Genomic DNA, 16,981 nt, shown 5'->3' with positions numbered 1-16,981 from the left:
TTTTTTATTTGAAAAGCGTGTTTTCCCTTTTAGTCTGTTTTCATGATTCTATACTCACGTGTCAGTGTTGATCTGTTCATGCTGTTCAAAAATGTGCAAGATATTTCTAATGCTATTCTAAAATTACCTGTAATGTTGCAGGCATCCTAGATATTAACTCTTGCCATTTAGCCTTCTGTTACAGTGTTTAGATCATTTCACTTAATCTGGCCTTTGTATTAGTGGCTTTCCTTGCTCGAAATCTTGATGTCTGGTTCTATTTAAGATACTGAGAGTAAAAGCATCAGGAATCAAAATGTATTCTGGCTCAGCCCGTATGCTGAGCGGGAGTGCTGTTTCCATGGCAGCACACAGGACAGTGAGGGGGAAGGCTGATGCCTTTTCCTCCGATTTGGAGAGTTTACAGATCCAAACAATTACTCTTGGCAAGATTCTCCTAAAAATCAGTGTTTATAGGAGAGGAGGAAATAATATTATTGAAAAATTTTAATATGCATCTGTATTTTTCTTGTGATGGTTTGTTTCTTTGATCATGGAGATTCATTGGTGCAAAACAGCTTTTGGCAAATGCTAGAAAAATGTACTAACTATAGCAGCAGTGATCTTGGACACCTTAAATGCAGGGTGTTCTGACTCTGACGTTTGATGGTGCTGCAAACGCTGCTGGACAAAACCTTTCTTATACCCTTTAGTGCAAGCTTCTTTCCTCTGGGAGGCTACATTGTTAAATATAGTTGACATTTCACTGGGAGCAAGTTCTGAATAAGCGAAGGGTGAACAGTTAACCATTACAGAGATGATGAAGCTTTGCAATTAATTTTTTTTTTTTTTTTTTTTTTTTTTTTACAAATGGCAGGTTTTAGTGCAGGTAATATGCTAAATTGGTCTTTCATTACTGTAGTGCAGCTGTGTCTCAGCCTCGCTCATTTTATTTATTTATAGGAACCATAGTCTGGTATGTTTTCTGTGCTCAAGCTTATAGATAAATCCTTCTTCCCTAAGTGGGTGGAGAAAACATTATGTTCTCCTGTTGGAACATGCTGGGGTTCTTCTAAGGCACAATATTTTGAATTGAGACTATTTAGTCACTAGAGATGAATTTCTTTCATGATTAAAAATACACAAACCTGAAATTACAGGAAAGAGGAGTGCAAGCCCTGGAATATTGTCTGCCTGTCTAATTTTCTTAACGAAGGATTGGAATAGTGGCAAATACTGTGTGTGGGAATGAATTTATTTGCATGGAGAATTTTCACCTTTTCCTCTGGCGTTGGCTCCCAGAAGATGATGTCACCTTGCAGCTCATTGGTTGTGCAGCACCTAGTGCAGGGAAGGGAGAGAAAGATGCCGGCACAAATCTCAGTGGTGGTGGATCTAGGGTGTTTGCGAGCAGATTTTGATGGAATCTTTGATTAGTATCAAGAATTTACTGCATGTGGCCATGTGAGGTGCTGGGTTCGTCCTAGGGTGAGGGGATTGAAGAGCTATCAGAGGAATGAGGCGACTGATCTGCAAGAGGATCTGTGATTGTAAGTTGAAAAATCTGGGTGGAAGGAAGGAGACAGGGAGTGCTAGTTAGACACATTGTGGGAGGATGTGTAGCAGAAAATGCATGCATGAGTGAAAGAAGGAAAAGGAGAAGCATTTTTCTTCGGTAGACTGGAATGATAAAAATTGTATTAAGGGCTTTCCTTTTGGGAAAATATTAAGAAATTATTAAAAAATTCAGTCTGTGCAGAGATATTTTTCCTTTGTGAGAATGGATGTGTAGGATTCATTTTTATGCTCAGTTTTACTGTGGTTAATTATGAAGGTAAAATAATATTTTATAAGAACTTGAGATGCAGAAAATGCTGTTTATCTCCCATTGTCATTTTACTCCTAGGTCAGAGACAGGACAAAGTGATAAATACTTGGTTTTATGTATGCATTTTGTGAATTTCTGTGAAATGTGAAGCAAAATAGTTGATTAGGAAATGAAAATACACCCGTTCTAATGGCTGTATTTTTATTTAATGTATCTTTTTCTAGACAAAAGCTTTGATGATGAAGAGTCAGTGGATGGAAATAGGCCATCATCAGCTGCTTCAGCCTTCAAGGTACCGGCACCTAAAAAGCCAGGAAATCCTTCAAACAGTGCAAGAAAGCCAGGATCAGCTGGTGGGCCTAAGGTTGGAGGTAATGTAAAGCTATTCAGATTCTAATCAGTGTTCCCAGAAACCTTGCCAGAGCAGGCACAAAACAGAGAACTTTGGAAGGTGATGTTTAATTCATGACTGCAGTATTTTTGCAGAGCTGAGAACAGTAAGGGACCCTGTTTTATGTAATTATTCATCTGTAAAGGTGTGTGCATGTCTGTCTTTGTGAGTGTACACTGAGCTTATAAAGGTCTTTCATATTATAAATAAAATTAACATCTGGAGATAGCATTTATGTTGGTAAAATGAATATATATATATATAGAGAGAGGTGTCTCTGCTGGAATCCACAGTGCACTTATTGTATATATAAATATCCTGTGAAATTCTGTAGTAGGTCTGTGTAGATGAAATTTTACTGAAGGTCTGCACTGTTTCACATGCTAGAAAGGATTAGCCATCACCCAGAGCCCTCAACAGAGGTGTATATTACATCTGGATGACTTTAGTTATTATTCCTTTAACTGTCAGTATTATGAAATTGGTTGTGAAAGATAAAAAATGAGGGCCAAAACCCTCGCCAGGATTTTTTTGCATGGTATAACTTCAAAGCAGCGTGATGAGGAGTGCTTAGTAATTATGATCTTAGAGCAGGGAAATCCGCATTTTTTTAGGGCGGGGGTAGTCTAACAAAAGCAACTGTTTATTTCTAAAGAAGTGGCTGCTTTTTTGATGGTTCATTTACACATTCAGAAAAAATACATAATTCTGTGGAAATACACCATACATCAGGTACAAGGTTTTTATGAATAAGTGGTTCTTTTAGTAAGGGGTTTTTGTAAGAGTAAATGATTTTTTCATGTTCCTATTCATGTAATATTCCCATTTGTGATCTGCAAAGCAAGTATAAAATTTGGAAGAAGATACACATGGCAAACAAGCTGGCTTAAATATTTGCACATTGCTAAGATATTGTTAATGTTGTGACAATTTATTTGTTTTCAGTTGTGATCTTAAGAATTCCTAATAAATTGAAAAGATTTCCATAGGGCTGGATCAACACTGTCATAGTGTAACTGAGAATTGATAGCAATACATATCAGAATAGTATCAGAAGATACCACCTAAAAGACTCCATAAAGGAAATTCTTGTTAGTATTTATTGTTGTTGTTATTATTGCACATAGTAAATATTATAAATAAGTAAATATAAATAACTAATTATAATATAATCTCTTTTAACCTGAAGCATGGTGGTTTTTGCATGCAAGACTAACATACATAGTACCAGAACTGAATGCTTAGTATTCCTATTTATTTCAGTATGGGCTTTTAATAATATTATAGTATTTTATTAAATATAGATGGTTTTAATGTAATTTTCTTTTACATGTAGGCCACTTTGCATCCTCTGCAGTAAAAACATGGAGATACAAGAGCAGGTGAAGGGAGATAAGAACAGAATAACCACTCAACTGATTTTTCAGTTTATCTAAACATTCAGTAGTAAAGGAGATTAAACACAAGAAAATTATTACATTGTTTTTTCTCCTTTTCTTATATTGCCAAACTTTAAAAAAAATTAAAATTAGGCATGACAAAACCAGAGTACTTTGGTTATTCCTTGCTTTATACCATCTGCTTTCAACTCTGGAAAATATTGGGGCGTGTTTACATACCCATCTCTTTCCCTTCTTTTTTTATTCTGTAGGATGTCTGTAGCCAGAATTTTGAAAATTTAGGTTTAAATATTTATATAATATTTACAAATCTTGCATCTCCTAGCCTAATCAAGAACATTAGTGTAGATGCCAAATTTATTTCTTAAGCAATAAGGTCATAGTCTATTCCAGAAGTGAGGAGTTTCCTGTAATAATCTTCATATGAACAATGACACTAGGTTAGACAAGAGGTCTGGGCAGTCCACTGTCCCATCTGACAGTGGTCAGAAATGGCTGCTAGAGACATGTACATGAGCAGGACGAGTGTCTAGAGGCACCCTGTCACTGAAGGATAAAATGCTGGGTTTAGAAAGCTTTATTCCACAGAGAACCATGGTCTTCAAAGAGTCCAGTTAGAGCATCCTATTCTGCTTATCTAGAGACTTCATTGATCTTTATGACTACAACAAAATCTTGATGCTCTTTCACATCCAGTTTCTGTAGGATCTACTTTGCAGGTGCCTAAAGGACACCTGAGATTTTTCTCCCTCAAATTTGCCTCAAAATTGCCATCTCTGTGGAGTAAATTTATAGTTCTGGAAGTGTAGTAAGGCTCTGCTGTATCCTACAGTCCCAAATCCTTGTGCTCACCACTGCATTCCAAGTCAGTAGTCAGTGGGCGTGCCATTTCTCGCCTTTTCCTCATAAGCACTGGATGGGTATTTCGGGCTTTCACTGTTCACCTCGTGCTTCTGCCACCTGTTGGTCCTGCTTGTCCCTTTTCTCTGACTCTCAAATATCCATGAATCCATATTCAGAAGTAGTAGTTCAGCCTTGGAGGACGAACTAGCAGCAGCTCCTTTAAGTGTGGTGCTTTTTATTTCCCTTTCACAAAAATCTCCAAAGTCATGTAAGTGACCTGCAGTTGAAGCAAGTCTTTCACTGCAGTTTCTTCTCTTCAGACTTCTGTGACCAGGCAGAATTTAGTGCAGATAGAAATTGTGTTGAGCATAGGCTGAGGTTACTGCAAGTTCCATTCATTTAAACTGCCTTTTATATCCCAGAGATCCTTTACCTATGTTGCTTGACAGAGGTATTTTCCTATGAGTTGTAGGTGACAAAGTACAGCTTTTTCCTGGGTCCAGGAAGGATTTGAGGCTACTCGGTCTTGAGGCTAAGAAAATTGAACTCCTTAGCCATGCTGCTGGCTTTCTTATCTGCTGACACCTGCTGAATTATACCTCAGATGCCTGTGTGCTTGACTTTCCATTATATACATCTTGGAGATGCTTTTTATTGAAGAAATGGGCAATTCCACCACTGCCTGGATATGCTGTTCAAGTGAAAGGACCCATCTGATATTCAGAAAAAGAATTTTTCACTGTTCTGGGCATTTTCCTTTTAATGTAGGAAATGTACTTTGGTGGCACTGGAAGTGCGACATCATTGTCCAGGAAGGCAGGTGAAACAGGTATTTATGTGAGCAATCGCAGTGTCCTACTCAGCCTGGAATTCTCTCTCCTTGTGCTGGGAATGACTGTGCCAGACATTTTCGTATTGGCAGTAGGGATGGGAAGGCTTGTAGAACTTGTGGATTTGATAACAGGCGTGATCAAGCCAACTAAAGACAGCTTGCCAGAAAAGTACCGGATCAGGCAGCCACATTGGTTTACTGCTTTGGGAGTAAAGAATCCAGCAGGCTGTTTCTCCTCTGACTTCTCTGCTTGGAGATGTTCAGAAGTTGAGCTTCTTGCTGGTGGTGAATGAGAAGTGATACATCTTCCACTTAATGAGGCAATGCTTTGTTTGGCATATTTCTTATTCCATGGTCAATACACCTCCCCAAGTTAGACCTCTGCCAAGAAGCACACAGCTGATCTGCGTACTTCTGATAATATGCTCTCAGCTCGAGCCTCTGGAAGTGCCTCTTTGCTCTGAAGCCTTCTTTAGAGCACTCTGTGTTCTGCCCTTGCAGAAATGGATACCTGGGGGCTTTTTCTTGGCAGCGTGGCAGAAGCAGCTTTTTAATTGTGAGGGACACCATAATTTACAGTAGAAAAGGACTTGAGTATGTCAGCCAAATGAGCTATATTCCTGTCCCTGTGCTGTTCAAGATCTCTTATAGGTCTTTGGCAAGTTCTCTTGCAAATGTGAGAGCCCTCTTCCAAGTCTTTAGGGAATTGCCTGCTTGTATACCATTTGGAAGCTTTATGTAATCTAGGTGTTAGTAGGAAACCTCAGGCTGCCTCAACAAGACGTCTGGCATCCTCTCTTTTCCCAAAATGTCAATTTAGGTCAGTAGCCTTTAAAATAGATTAAATGTAGAAATGGTGATTCCTCAAAAGAGCCATGTGGCCTTTGGAAGAAATGCTTACTGATGAAACCTAATCATGACAGAAGTTCGTGTTAACTTTCCATTGTATTTTTAATGAGAAACTCTGTGGGGCTTGAGCATTAATCTTAGTGTTGTAATTTGAAACAAGGTAGACTTCATACTTTTTGCAGTGTTTTCAGCAGGAAGATAATGCATGGTGTATTTTAATCTATAGTTCATTGGCTTTTTAAAATCTTTAGTACATTGGCGGGCTGGCGTTATTATGTATTGCTTATTGTTTCACACTGACAACATTGTTACACTTTTTGAAACAACCTCTCTGTAGAAATCAAGTAACTGAACCAGGTGAAGAGTTTGGCAAAAGAAGGCTGTGAGGACTATAGTAACACCATACATGAAGGAACTGTAGGAAGCTGTCCCCAACTTCAGGACATTTTCAGTTATGTTTTTGTATCTGTCATTATGCCTTTTTCCCCTTCTCAATAACAGACATACAGCTCTTTGTTGAAAAGTATTAAAATGGTGCTTATTTGCTTTTTTTTTGGCTCAATTTCCTAGCAGAAGACATTTTACAGCCTTTAGAGGCTCTAGTAGGAAAAAATTTAACTGGAAAGGCTCTGCATAAAACAAATGTGAGACTGAAAGATGAAATCTCAGCCAGCTGGAGTTAACCTCATTAAAACTACATGCTGTAGTTAAGAAACATTCGTGTTAAAAGGGCTTCAATAAATGTGAAACTGTAAATACACATTGTTAGTGAATGGTCTTGAAACAAGATAGACTCATGCTCACTGTATCGATTGTCTCTAGATTCAAGAGAGTTCTGTGTTCACTTTAGAAAAAAAAAAGGATTCATAATAATGCCCAAAAGGTTTTTTTTTAAATTCTGAATTCTGCAGAAAATAAGTTTGTGAATGTTTTCTCTATTATTTTTGTTAGCCCTCATTAAGTGATTTCCAAAGTGCTGTATTTGTTGTGTAAAATAAACTAGGATTTTTTTGTTTTCCTTGTTCTACATTGGGCCCTTGTATGACATGAAACTGTTCTGAGGTAATACTAGTCAGCAGAGCACCCCCAACATTCTGTGGCACTTTGTTTTATTTTTGATTTCCAGGTTGTAGTGAAATTCAAGGATTTTTCTTCAACATCCCAACTAAAAAGTCTTTTCTGTTGATCTGAGCAGCCTTTGAGATTAGCCTTGGGTATGAGAGTCTGAATCAGAGAATTTGCTACAGAATGCCTGTTTGCTTCCTTCTCCCCACAGTTAATGTCAATTAACTTCCATCCCAAGAGATCCTTGCCCATGGAATTGCTGGGTTACAATCCTGTAGTCATGAACTGCAGCTATTTTAATCTAATCCAGAGTTCAGGGAAGTAGGAGGACATTCAACTGTCCGTGTCCTCTGAGAGTTATTGGATTTTGTTGTTGTTATTCCCCTGAATGGCACTTGAGGTTAAGGTTCCCTTGCATACGATCAGTGCTCTGTTTTCCTTGACCATTATAAGTGCAATAAATGTGCAATCACTGGCATTTCCATTCCTGTAGCAAATACCTTCCTTTGCAGCTCTCTTCAGCAGGGGGATTGAAAAATCCACCTTAATGAAGGATCTGAATGAAAACAAACATGATAAATTATGTGTGTATACATATGTATACACACTTATACCTTCAGAAAATATGTATATGTGTCCATAACACTGTTCATTAGTCTCTCTGTTTTCTGTGTGTCATCCAGGTGATAGTTCATACTACCCTATTTTTCACTTAATTTCTAGAAGTTTCAATTAGATTGTACAATTCATTATATTGGTATAAGCATGATACTATATAGACAGTCTTCTCTCAAAAGGCTCATAGTTTAGAAGTCAGCTTATAAATGGATAAAATAGGGAGAGAGTAACAGTGGAGCACAAATGAAGAGGTCTGGAGATAAAAGCACACCACAATACGTAGCCTAGCCTGCTTGTGACATCTCTGCCTGGGGTTCTAGTCCCAGACATCTTACTGGCAATCGTGGTTGTACCAGACAGTGATGAGAATAAGGAAGACAACCCAGCCCTTGTTTAGCTGCTGACAATGAGTACTGATTTTTTCAAGCAGTAGGAAGGGGAAGCAATTTGGTTATATTTTCATGTGGGTTAATCTAGAAGGAAAAAGAGGAAGGAGGGAGGAGGAAGATGGACTGAAATCAGCTGACTCTGCCACTTGGAGTTCTTATGGACTGTGACCATGTTGAAGAGTAAGCAAAGATGACCATTCCAAAGTGTTCCTGCATTGCGGCTTTGCGGAGTAGCAGGTGTGATTCCTCTTCGTAGGGTGGTGTGTTCGTGTGTGGGAGAAGAGTCTAAAAATCTGTTTCATCTCTTTTGACAGTTGTATATGCTTTCACACAGAGAAGCAGGGAATGCAAATTATTTCCGTAATATAAGTATTTGCACCTATGTTGGAAATGTTTTTTGGAACATATAAATTAAATGTTCTTTAAAAGATAAGAGAAAAAAAACACATTAAACTCAAGTTACTTTGACCTTCTGTCTTGCCCTAGTGAACTTTTAGAAGTAAAAGATAAACATGTGCTTTCTAGGACATGTAAAAATGGTAATTGTGTAGTTTGTGATGACAGGTGATGTGAATTGTTGTTAATAAAGTATCTGTTTAAATTGTTCCAGAATGGGCACTGACAACCGTAGTGAAAATTCTCTATTACTGAAACTATTACATCACACTATCTCAAATCATTCTGTTTTGACATCTGAATTACAGATGATACAAATCAATTGTTTGTGTTCCTGGTTGTTCTCAGTAATTTCTGTGATGTACATTAATTAGTGCAATTTTCCCCATTCAAGCATAAAACTAGGAACAAATTAAAGTAAAATATAAATAGGTTATTAGGAAGTTACCTTAGAAACCCAAAATAATACTAATGCTATCATGTTCATGAAAATACTTCAAAACTCACCTGTTGAAACTGGACAAATGGGCCAGAGTCTCAAATGTATGTCCTTTTAATTATTTATGAAAACTGAGTGCCAAGAGAGAAAAGAAATACACGAGTGCTTTGAAAGATTACCATGGGAGCGTGAACATTGTGCATGAGTTGAAAGATGACTGCATGAGCTTCCAGTTGAGTAGAAACCAACGTTAATCAATTTGAGATAAGCCTAAAAAGTCAGGCATCTGTATTCTTGCTGCTCATGGAACTGCTTGTATTCCTTCACATCCAGGGTTTGGTCTTACCTAATGTATGCTGTCCAAACCTTGTACTAAGTTAATTACACTGTTAATTTCTTTGTTTTATAATTTTCTTATTTACTTGTGCTTGGTAAATATTTATTAATTGAATATCTGTGAAGAGGTAGTATTATTAATCTTTTGTACCTGTGAAACGGTGTACAAAGGAATTGAGGCTAAACTTGTTGAAACTATGCATTCAGTGTTAAGGATCAGCTTCAAACATTACTGACTAACTTTCTTGGAGCATGTAATATCAATACATAATTCCAAAGGAATTTGCATGCTCAAGAGCAGCTTCAAGTTTTACAGTGTGTATGCTGGTGCCGTCATCTTCAGTCCACATAAGAATTATTTTGTGCTTCCTCTTAGTACAGGAGTCCTGTATTTGTACCTGACTAACATGTCACACCTCAAGGCTTGAGATGTGCTATCCTGATAGTTGAAACCCTGGCACCACTTTCTTCCTTGTAAGCACAGCTCACTCCTAATTTCTGCTTGTCCCTCCTGCTGCTGTTCTTTCGTGGGGTGTATAATTGTATGGAGGGATCTGCTTAGCATCTCAGTCCTCAGAGACAGCACACCGGGTGGAAACTTCTGTTCATGAGCATGTCTGTGGCATGTAGGAGGAATGTTTTAATGGAACAGGCGCAGTACAGGTGGGCTCTCTTGGGAAGTTCTCTAACCACATCTGCCAAGTTTCTAACATAGGCAGGTAAAGTAAGGAATACAAGGAACCGTAAAGGTATTTTAAGATATTATGCTGTTTTGTTCAGTTTATGCTGCTGTTTCAGCTTGAATGACTTTCTGGGTGCCTCAGGGACAATGACTTTTGGCATTGGAGGAAGTGGGGTGAACACTTCAGGTCAGAATGAATGTCAGTCACTGGGGCTGAACATGACAGAATTCATCTGTCAGTTTCCTTAAAGTGGGCTTTCTGGTGAATGCTTTTCTACTCTGCTTAGTCACTTGAATTGTTTTCTAAGCTGGTTAAAAAAACCAGGAAGGCTTTGCCAGTCCAGATTCTGGAGAAAAAAATAAAAGGCTCATTTGGGTTTAGTATTGTATCTGATGGTTTAAAAACACATTTCTGAAATTTATTTCAAAAACTCTGGTGGCTTGTGTTGGGACAACTGAACAACTGCTGATATTAATTGTCTGCCTGGGTGTCTTTGTCAAAGGCAGTTCAGCTTAAGTCAATGGCATTTTAGGCTAGATTACTGCATCATCAACTGCAGTGGCCCATGAGACTGGTACAGGTTCCTTTTGCTGTTCCTCTCCTTCTCCTGTTCCCCTATATGCAGGTAATAACTACCATCAGACAAATGTGTTGAGCAACCCAATAAGGTAATCTCCCAATGAACTTTTATTTGTGAGGTTTCTCTGGTAGACAAGGTGTGTGCTTGCAAAAGTTTATAGTAACAGAGAGGTTTTGGAGGATGGGGAGTTACTGTTTGTAGGTGCAATTTTTTTCTTCAGGAAATGGACACAAGGCAGCTGAAATTCAGTTGATGAAAACTTTTATCTAAGCCAGGATCTCTGCAGCTCTTCATGGTTTGGTCTTCCCCGAAATTTTATTGGCAGAGGTGTGGCAATTAGCAGCATGATCTGTTTCTTAACTTGTATAGCAAAGCCAGTAAGTGATGCTAACAGTAAAAGTTACTTAAATTAGCATAATTTAATATAAGTCTAATTGTATCCATCCTGTAGAATTTACCAGTGTAACTATGTGAAAGTATGTGGCTTGTTTAAAAAAAAACTTGTCTAATGTTGATCAAAGTGTTTTTTACTGGAGCAACTGCTGCTTCTTTGTTGCTCTCAAATGTTTTCCTAACTTAAACAGGCAAGCTGAAGGCATCTATACTAAGTGACTCTCAATCACCCAGTGATGAAAGAACACCTTTGTGCTTCATACAGATACTTGAGACTGAAGAATAGTTATTTGCTTCTTTCAGGGGAGGTGTTTATTCAAGTTTGTCAGTTGAAGTCCACAGATCAGTTTTTCAAACATCGAAATAAGAACATTTAGAATGTTAGAATCTGTTAATATATCAAGATCTCTATGCACAGTATATCAAGTAGCTTTAGATAGCTCGGTAGTTTAAAATGCCAAGGGAATTTTCAAAACTTCTCAATCTCCAGCCAATTTTCTGAACATTTGGTTCCTGTTTTACAGAAGGAGACTTATGTAAAGTGCGTATGAAAAGATGCTGTTCTAGACTATTTTAGTAATTTTATGATACCTGGAAAGATAGAGACTCCTTACTGAGCTACTGAGATTGAAATCAGTCTATACAGGAGGGCATTATCAGAGTCATTGTCTTAAAAGTCACCTATGCCATCTCAGAGGTGGTAATTCAGATTGTGAAGTGCTGGAAATTTCCTTCCCTGGCCCCTGACAGATACCACTTTAAAAGTAAGTAATAAGGCCTGACCCAAGGATAAACAAGTAGATTTTGCAAAGACTGAGAGCTACAGAAAATTCAGGAAAAGTGCCAGTTACAGAGACTAACAGACAGCAGAATGTACATTCAAGGAAAGAATTAGATACGACCTTTGCAACATCTGCCCACTAGGGCTGGGAACAGAATGTGGTTATTATTGCAAGTACCATGCTGAAGAAACAATTAGGTTTTGTGTCTTCATCAGTGGTAGGGTTGTTGTGATCTATTATTTATAGCTTGTGTGTGTACATTTGCTTGTTTGTTTTTGTTTGGTATCAGCACTGTCCTTAGATCCAGTGTCTTGTGATAGAGGTTGTCCATTTCACTATGTAGCTTTTGCAGTTGTCCTTCCTTGAGTTCCTTTTATTTATGTATTGCTCTATTCCCCTCAGCCTATACTTAGACTTTCAGCAGCTGTACTTTCTAGGCTGCCTGGGCTGATTTCCTTCCCTGTCTTCTCTAACTCATTTGTATCCTGAGTCAGCCACTGGACTGTGCTGCCTTGGTGTTTGTATGGCCCAGAGTGAGGCAGACTAGGGAACTTGCTCACTGAAACTATTCATCTTGGCCAGTTTATTTATTCTCGGTTTAGCCCCTCCCTGTTGTGACTTAGTGCTCAGCTGTACCAGTGCTAGAATGAGAGAGGTCAGTAGGAGTGAGTGGGAGTTGCCAGTTAACCTATTCTATGAAAAGCTGAGTAAGTACTTGAGCTTATCCTGTCCATTTATCCCACGCAGAGCTGAAGCTGCTGTCTGTTCCTGATTTACAGCTGATTGTTTATTAACCCACAAAGCCAAAAGGGTAACAGTAGTTTTTTTCTTTGAGAATGATCTGTATCTTTTGGCTTCAGTCTCTGATAGATAAGAAATGAAGCTTTTGAATTAGCTGAGACGAAGATGTAGCTTTTTGTTGTCCTTCAGAAAAAATAATTGCAATCCTCCTCATTTTACTGCATGCAGTTAGAGATTTCTGAGGGATAAAAGACATCTGAGAAAGAGTATCCCTTCCAAAGTTTACTAATGTTAAATTGTGATTGCATGTTGTATCAGAAAGTAGTTAAAATTTTTTTAGGAAACATTTTGAGAAAAGACTTTAGGAACAAAAAGTGAAACAAAGTTGTAGAGTTTTTGTTACTCCTGAGTTTCTGTACCAGCTTTGAAATTCCCTTTTTTCACAGGGAAATTTTTTGTTGTGAAATTTCTGTCAAAAGACCTATAAAAGTAGAAAAAAATGAATTTGACTAGTGCTTTGATATGCCTGCTACCAAATACAAATCAAGCAAATTTTTGTACTTTCAGGGCAGCACTTGTGTACTTTATTAACAGTTAGGCATGCTTTGAATAAACAGTTCTCTGTTTCAAAACAGAAATACAAGTCCAAAATCACGTTCAGCATCTTTATTTTCCCATATAGTGTTATCCCATTGTTTTGTCATCCCATGATGTACAGATTTGTAGATACTACTGGGGAGAGCATCAAGGCAGTAGAGCAAGTGAGCATTCCAAAGTTGTGATATATTGGAAAGATTTCAAGTGTTTCAGTCTGAAGAGGGGAAGAACTCAACCACAGGAATTAACTCCTGGGTGAAAAAATTGGTTTCACAAAAGGCTGGGTAATTCCCTTGCTTGCAGACAAGTACCCTTTCTGGTGTTGAGTTATTCTCAGTGCTGAACTCAGCCTTTGACTGGAATAAACCTTCTTCCAAAAAAAGACTCCTAGGGCCTTGCAAAATGTTGGAAATCGTTAAATTTAACTCATGAAAGTGTCATCTCTGTTAGCAGTCTGCAGGAAGTGAGGGGTTTATTTTCTTTGCCTCCATTTCCACACTCATTGAACTTCAGTTTAAAAACAACAAACCTGAAGACACACACAAAAAAGAGAAACCTATCACAGCCCCCTACAACTCCACTGTAAAACTGAGAGGGGGTTCTGCTGCCATGATTTGCTTCCATATCAAGTCCATCTGTTATGTTTGGTATATTCTCACCAGCTTCCTGAAGTGGAACTGGGACTTCCAGGGCTCTCTGTGAGTCTAACTAGAAGGCTTGAAGGATAAGAATAAGTAAAGGTTATGAATGAAAACTAACAAACACTATATATAGATAGATGTCTTGTGTGTATTTTTCTTCCTCTCCTTGAGAGAATTTTTTCTTCTGGGTCTCAGCTGAAACAAGCTCAGTTGGATTCAAGTCCAAAGACAGAGTAATGTAATTACTCAGTTGATGAGGCTCTGGATGTTAGCTATGTGCTGAGCACATAAAGATGTTAAAAATGCAGTGGGCTTAAAGCCCTCTAGAATTGTTTATAATGTTCTTGTCTTTAGGAATGCAGTAGCTGAACTTGTCCATATTTGGTCAAAGGACTGTGTTCCGTGGGGAGCCTTGAACATGCACTACTCAGTCGAAGGAATTAATAGTAGAGGGAGATCTAAGAAATTTGTAATCACAAGCTTGGTCTGAGAAGGTAAGCAACACCAGCAGCAAAACAGCTTATATGTGTGCTCTGTCAGATATATCAGTTTTGGGTCTGGAGGTAGCGCTGTCTGAATTGAGAATTTAGTAAAGCTCTAGTGTTGCTTTTGTGGAGGAGAGTCACAGAAGCCTTACAGAAGCATGAGAGATTCTTTGAAGGCATCTGCATGTGCATGACTGTTATGTATCTTGTTAGCATAGTAAAATACTTTCTCCTGAATTGGGAAACAGCAGGTGGAGTTCTGTCATTTTTTGACTGTCTCTACAGAAACAGTGACTTGTTAAACCGAATTGGTAAACATACCTACAGAGAGATTGGAAAGGGAAGGGAAAAATTGAACAGTATTTTTCCTCCTCGGGCAGTGTGGACTTCTGACTTCTATACTATATGAAGTTACTTCATACTTTGTTCCAGTATACATATGTGATCATACAGTTGAGAAGGAGAAAAATCAGTGAACTAGAAGTGAAATGTGGTTTACAGATAACTTTGAAAAAGTGTCACCTGCCAAAAATCTCACATAATTTTTTTTTTTTTTTTTACCAGTCAATGAGGTAATAAAACAATTTTCGGAGAGTATTAGTTTAAAAGACAGGTTGGTTGTAGATGTGAACTAGTTGTTGAAACTAGGGAAGATGGAAAGTTCTCTGTGTCTGGACTGTGTCAAATGGATTTTAAATATAGTCTGTCCCTTCTCTTTCTCTTTTTGAAGTAAAAAATTGTTATTCCTTAGATAAAGGATTTTCTCTTACTGCTCAGGATGCATTACTAGATGATGATTAGGTGCTAGAAATATCTGTCATATAGTCCATGCTGTTTCCTAATTTTAAGTGCAGTATTTTAAGGCAGACTAAAGATGACAGCATCTACTTACTTAGCAAAGGCAACTTCATCTCCTTTTAATTTTTTTCTCTGTGGTGTACAGGAGTGAACTAGGAATACTTGAAATCCAAACATTTTTCTATATTTTTTGTGTTCATGGCCTATATGTGTCAATTCGTAATGTTTCTGTGGTTTGTTCCCTAGGAAAAAAAAAAATTGATGAGTAAAGGATGGGAATGCAAAGTACTTTTATCCTGCTTTAACACAGGTGTTTGCGTATTTATGTAACTGGATAATAATACAGGACTTATATAAGCTTAACTTTTCCATTTACTTTTCCAGAGTATGTATTGCATATTGACTCTTATTGTTTTTGTTCTATGAGACTTTCTTAAATGTCGGAGTATTTGTGGACAAACAAATGAGGTTATGACCTGAGCATCTAAGTAGTTGTTTGTACCACGTACTTCAACATGGTGCTGATGGGCCAAATTACTTCTTTCAAGGTTTCTCTCCACAAAATTCTGCTCTGACAAGGATACTCTCCCTTTGAACAGCTGTACAAGTTTGTGTGGCAGAAGGGTGTATTCTGGGTGTAAATGGATCTTTCCCTCTTCATTTTTTTTAGCTGGTGAAATACCCATGAACTTTATGGAAGGGTTTGTTCCCTCTAATCTCTGGAAGGAGAAGAAATAGGTGGTTATAATTTCATCTTTCTCTTCTGGCTGCCACTGGCAATTGTGACAGATGGTGGTGGAGATACACATGTTGAAATGTGTTACGTTACAGCATCGCTTTACAGCGTCTTTGAGCTAAGACACTCCAAATCTATTAGATGTTCCTATATCATACTGCAGGTACCGCATCCAAATTCTGTGGGTTTACACTAATGAGCCACAAAGGTATGTGAGAGATCTTGTTTTGCATAGCAGTGTTGAGATCTAGTATGTTTGCCATCAAAATTGTAGTAGTAGTGCACCCTCATGCTTCGAAACTGCACGTGTATACAAACACAGCAGACATAATTTCCTTCTCACTATAATTAGGAGATCAGGGACTGTAAACCATGAAGCATCTTTTTAGAGTGCAGCCACCAAGAATTTGATTTGTCAAGAATTCCTAGCTTTTTGTTCTGGTTGACCACTCAGCCTCTTAAATGTTTTTTTGTTATGGTTTTTATTTGTTCTGTAGTTAATAAAATATGTGTCTTCTCTGTGTGATGCTCCATTTAAGTTGCACTCTGCCAGTCAGGGAGGACATTCTGCCATCTATCCTGTTGGCCTCACTCCGAAAGAGACACTTGTTCCCGAGTACTCATTTACTATAAGAGATTGTTTTTTCTTTCAAGAAGGAAATGTTCAACTGGACAATTCTCTCCATGTGGTTAATATGTTTTGTCATATTACCTTCCTGATGCAATTATTGAAGATACTTACGGATTCTGCCAAGCTTCACCTTGCGCTTGGAGTTCTAGACTTGTAGCGTAGCTTGGACTTGATGACCTTGTTCTTTGATTTGATAGCAAACTGGAGTTCATTTTTTTAAAAAAGGGGCCTTTCTTGGTAACCTGAGTTTTTGCAGGAAAGCAAAATCCAGACATTGTTTTCAAGTGGTTTTCTTGCTTAGAATTGTCTTAGTTTCTACCCAAGATTTTAATGAGATTTGCAACCGTATACCAGTGTGAAACCAGCAGGTTTCTTGTCAGTATTCTTCCCTGGTCCTTCTGCTGGGTATCTTTGGCTGTCACGTGAAATAGTTCCATCATGAGTGGTCTGAAAACAAGGTCAGCAAATTTTGCTCCAATACAAATTCTCCTCACTGTTTCTTTCTTTCATTGTTGAAGTCCTGGTAACCTTAAGACTCAGAATTGTACC

The 16,981-nt window shown here is 38.0% G+C and overlaps 1 protein-coding gene across 34 annotated transcripts in view; it reads left to right on the top strand.

Moving 5' to 3' along the window:
- Window positions 1-16,981, top strand: part of CLASP2 (cytoplasmic linker associated protein 2) — a 507,179-nt gene that overhangs the window by 55,748 nt on the left and 434,450 nt on the right. For 27 of the 34 annotated variants that reach the window (XM_032104203.1, XM_032104158.1, XM_032104212.1 and 24 more), the window contains exon 8: window positions 2,032-2,178. In XM_032104203.1, the coding sequence (XP_031960094.1) occupies window positions 2,032-2,178 (147 nt within the window). Of the gene's footprint in view, window positions 1-1,327; window positions 1,530-2,015; window positions 2,179-16,981 lie in introns of those variants that run through there. The other 7 variants (XM_032104454.1, XM_032104442.1, XM_032104432.1 and 4 more) reach the window with 3 other exon arrangements.

The sequence above is a fragment of the Corvus moneduloides genome, chromosome 1, assembly GCF_009650955.1.
Source record: "Corvus moneduloides isolate bCorMon1 chromosome 1, bCorMon1.pri, whole genome shotgun sequence".
In the NCBI taxonomy this organism is placed as follows: domain Eukaryota; kingdom Metazoa; phylum Chordata; class Aves; order Passeriformes; family Corvidae; genus Corvus; species Corvus moneduloides.
The sequence above is the reverse complement of the archived record's forward strand: the minus strand, read 5'-3'. Positions and strand labels throughout refer to the sequence as shown.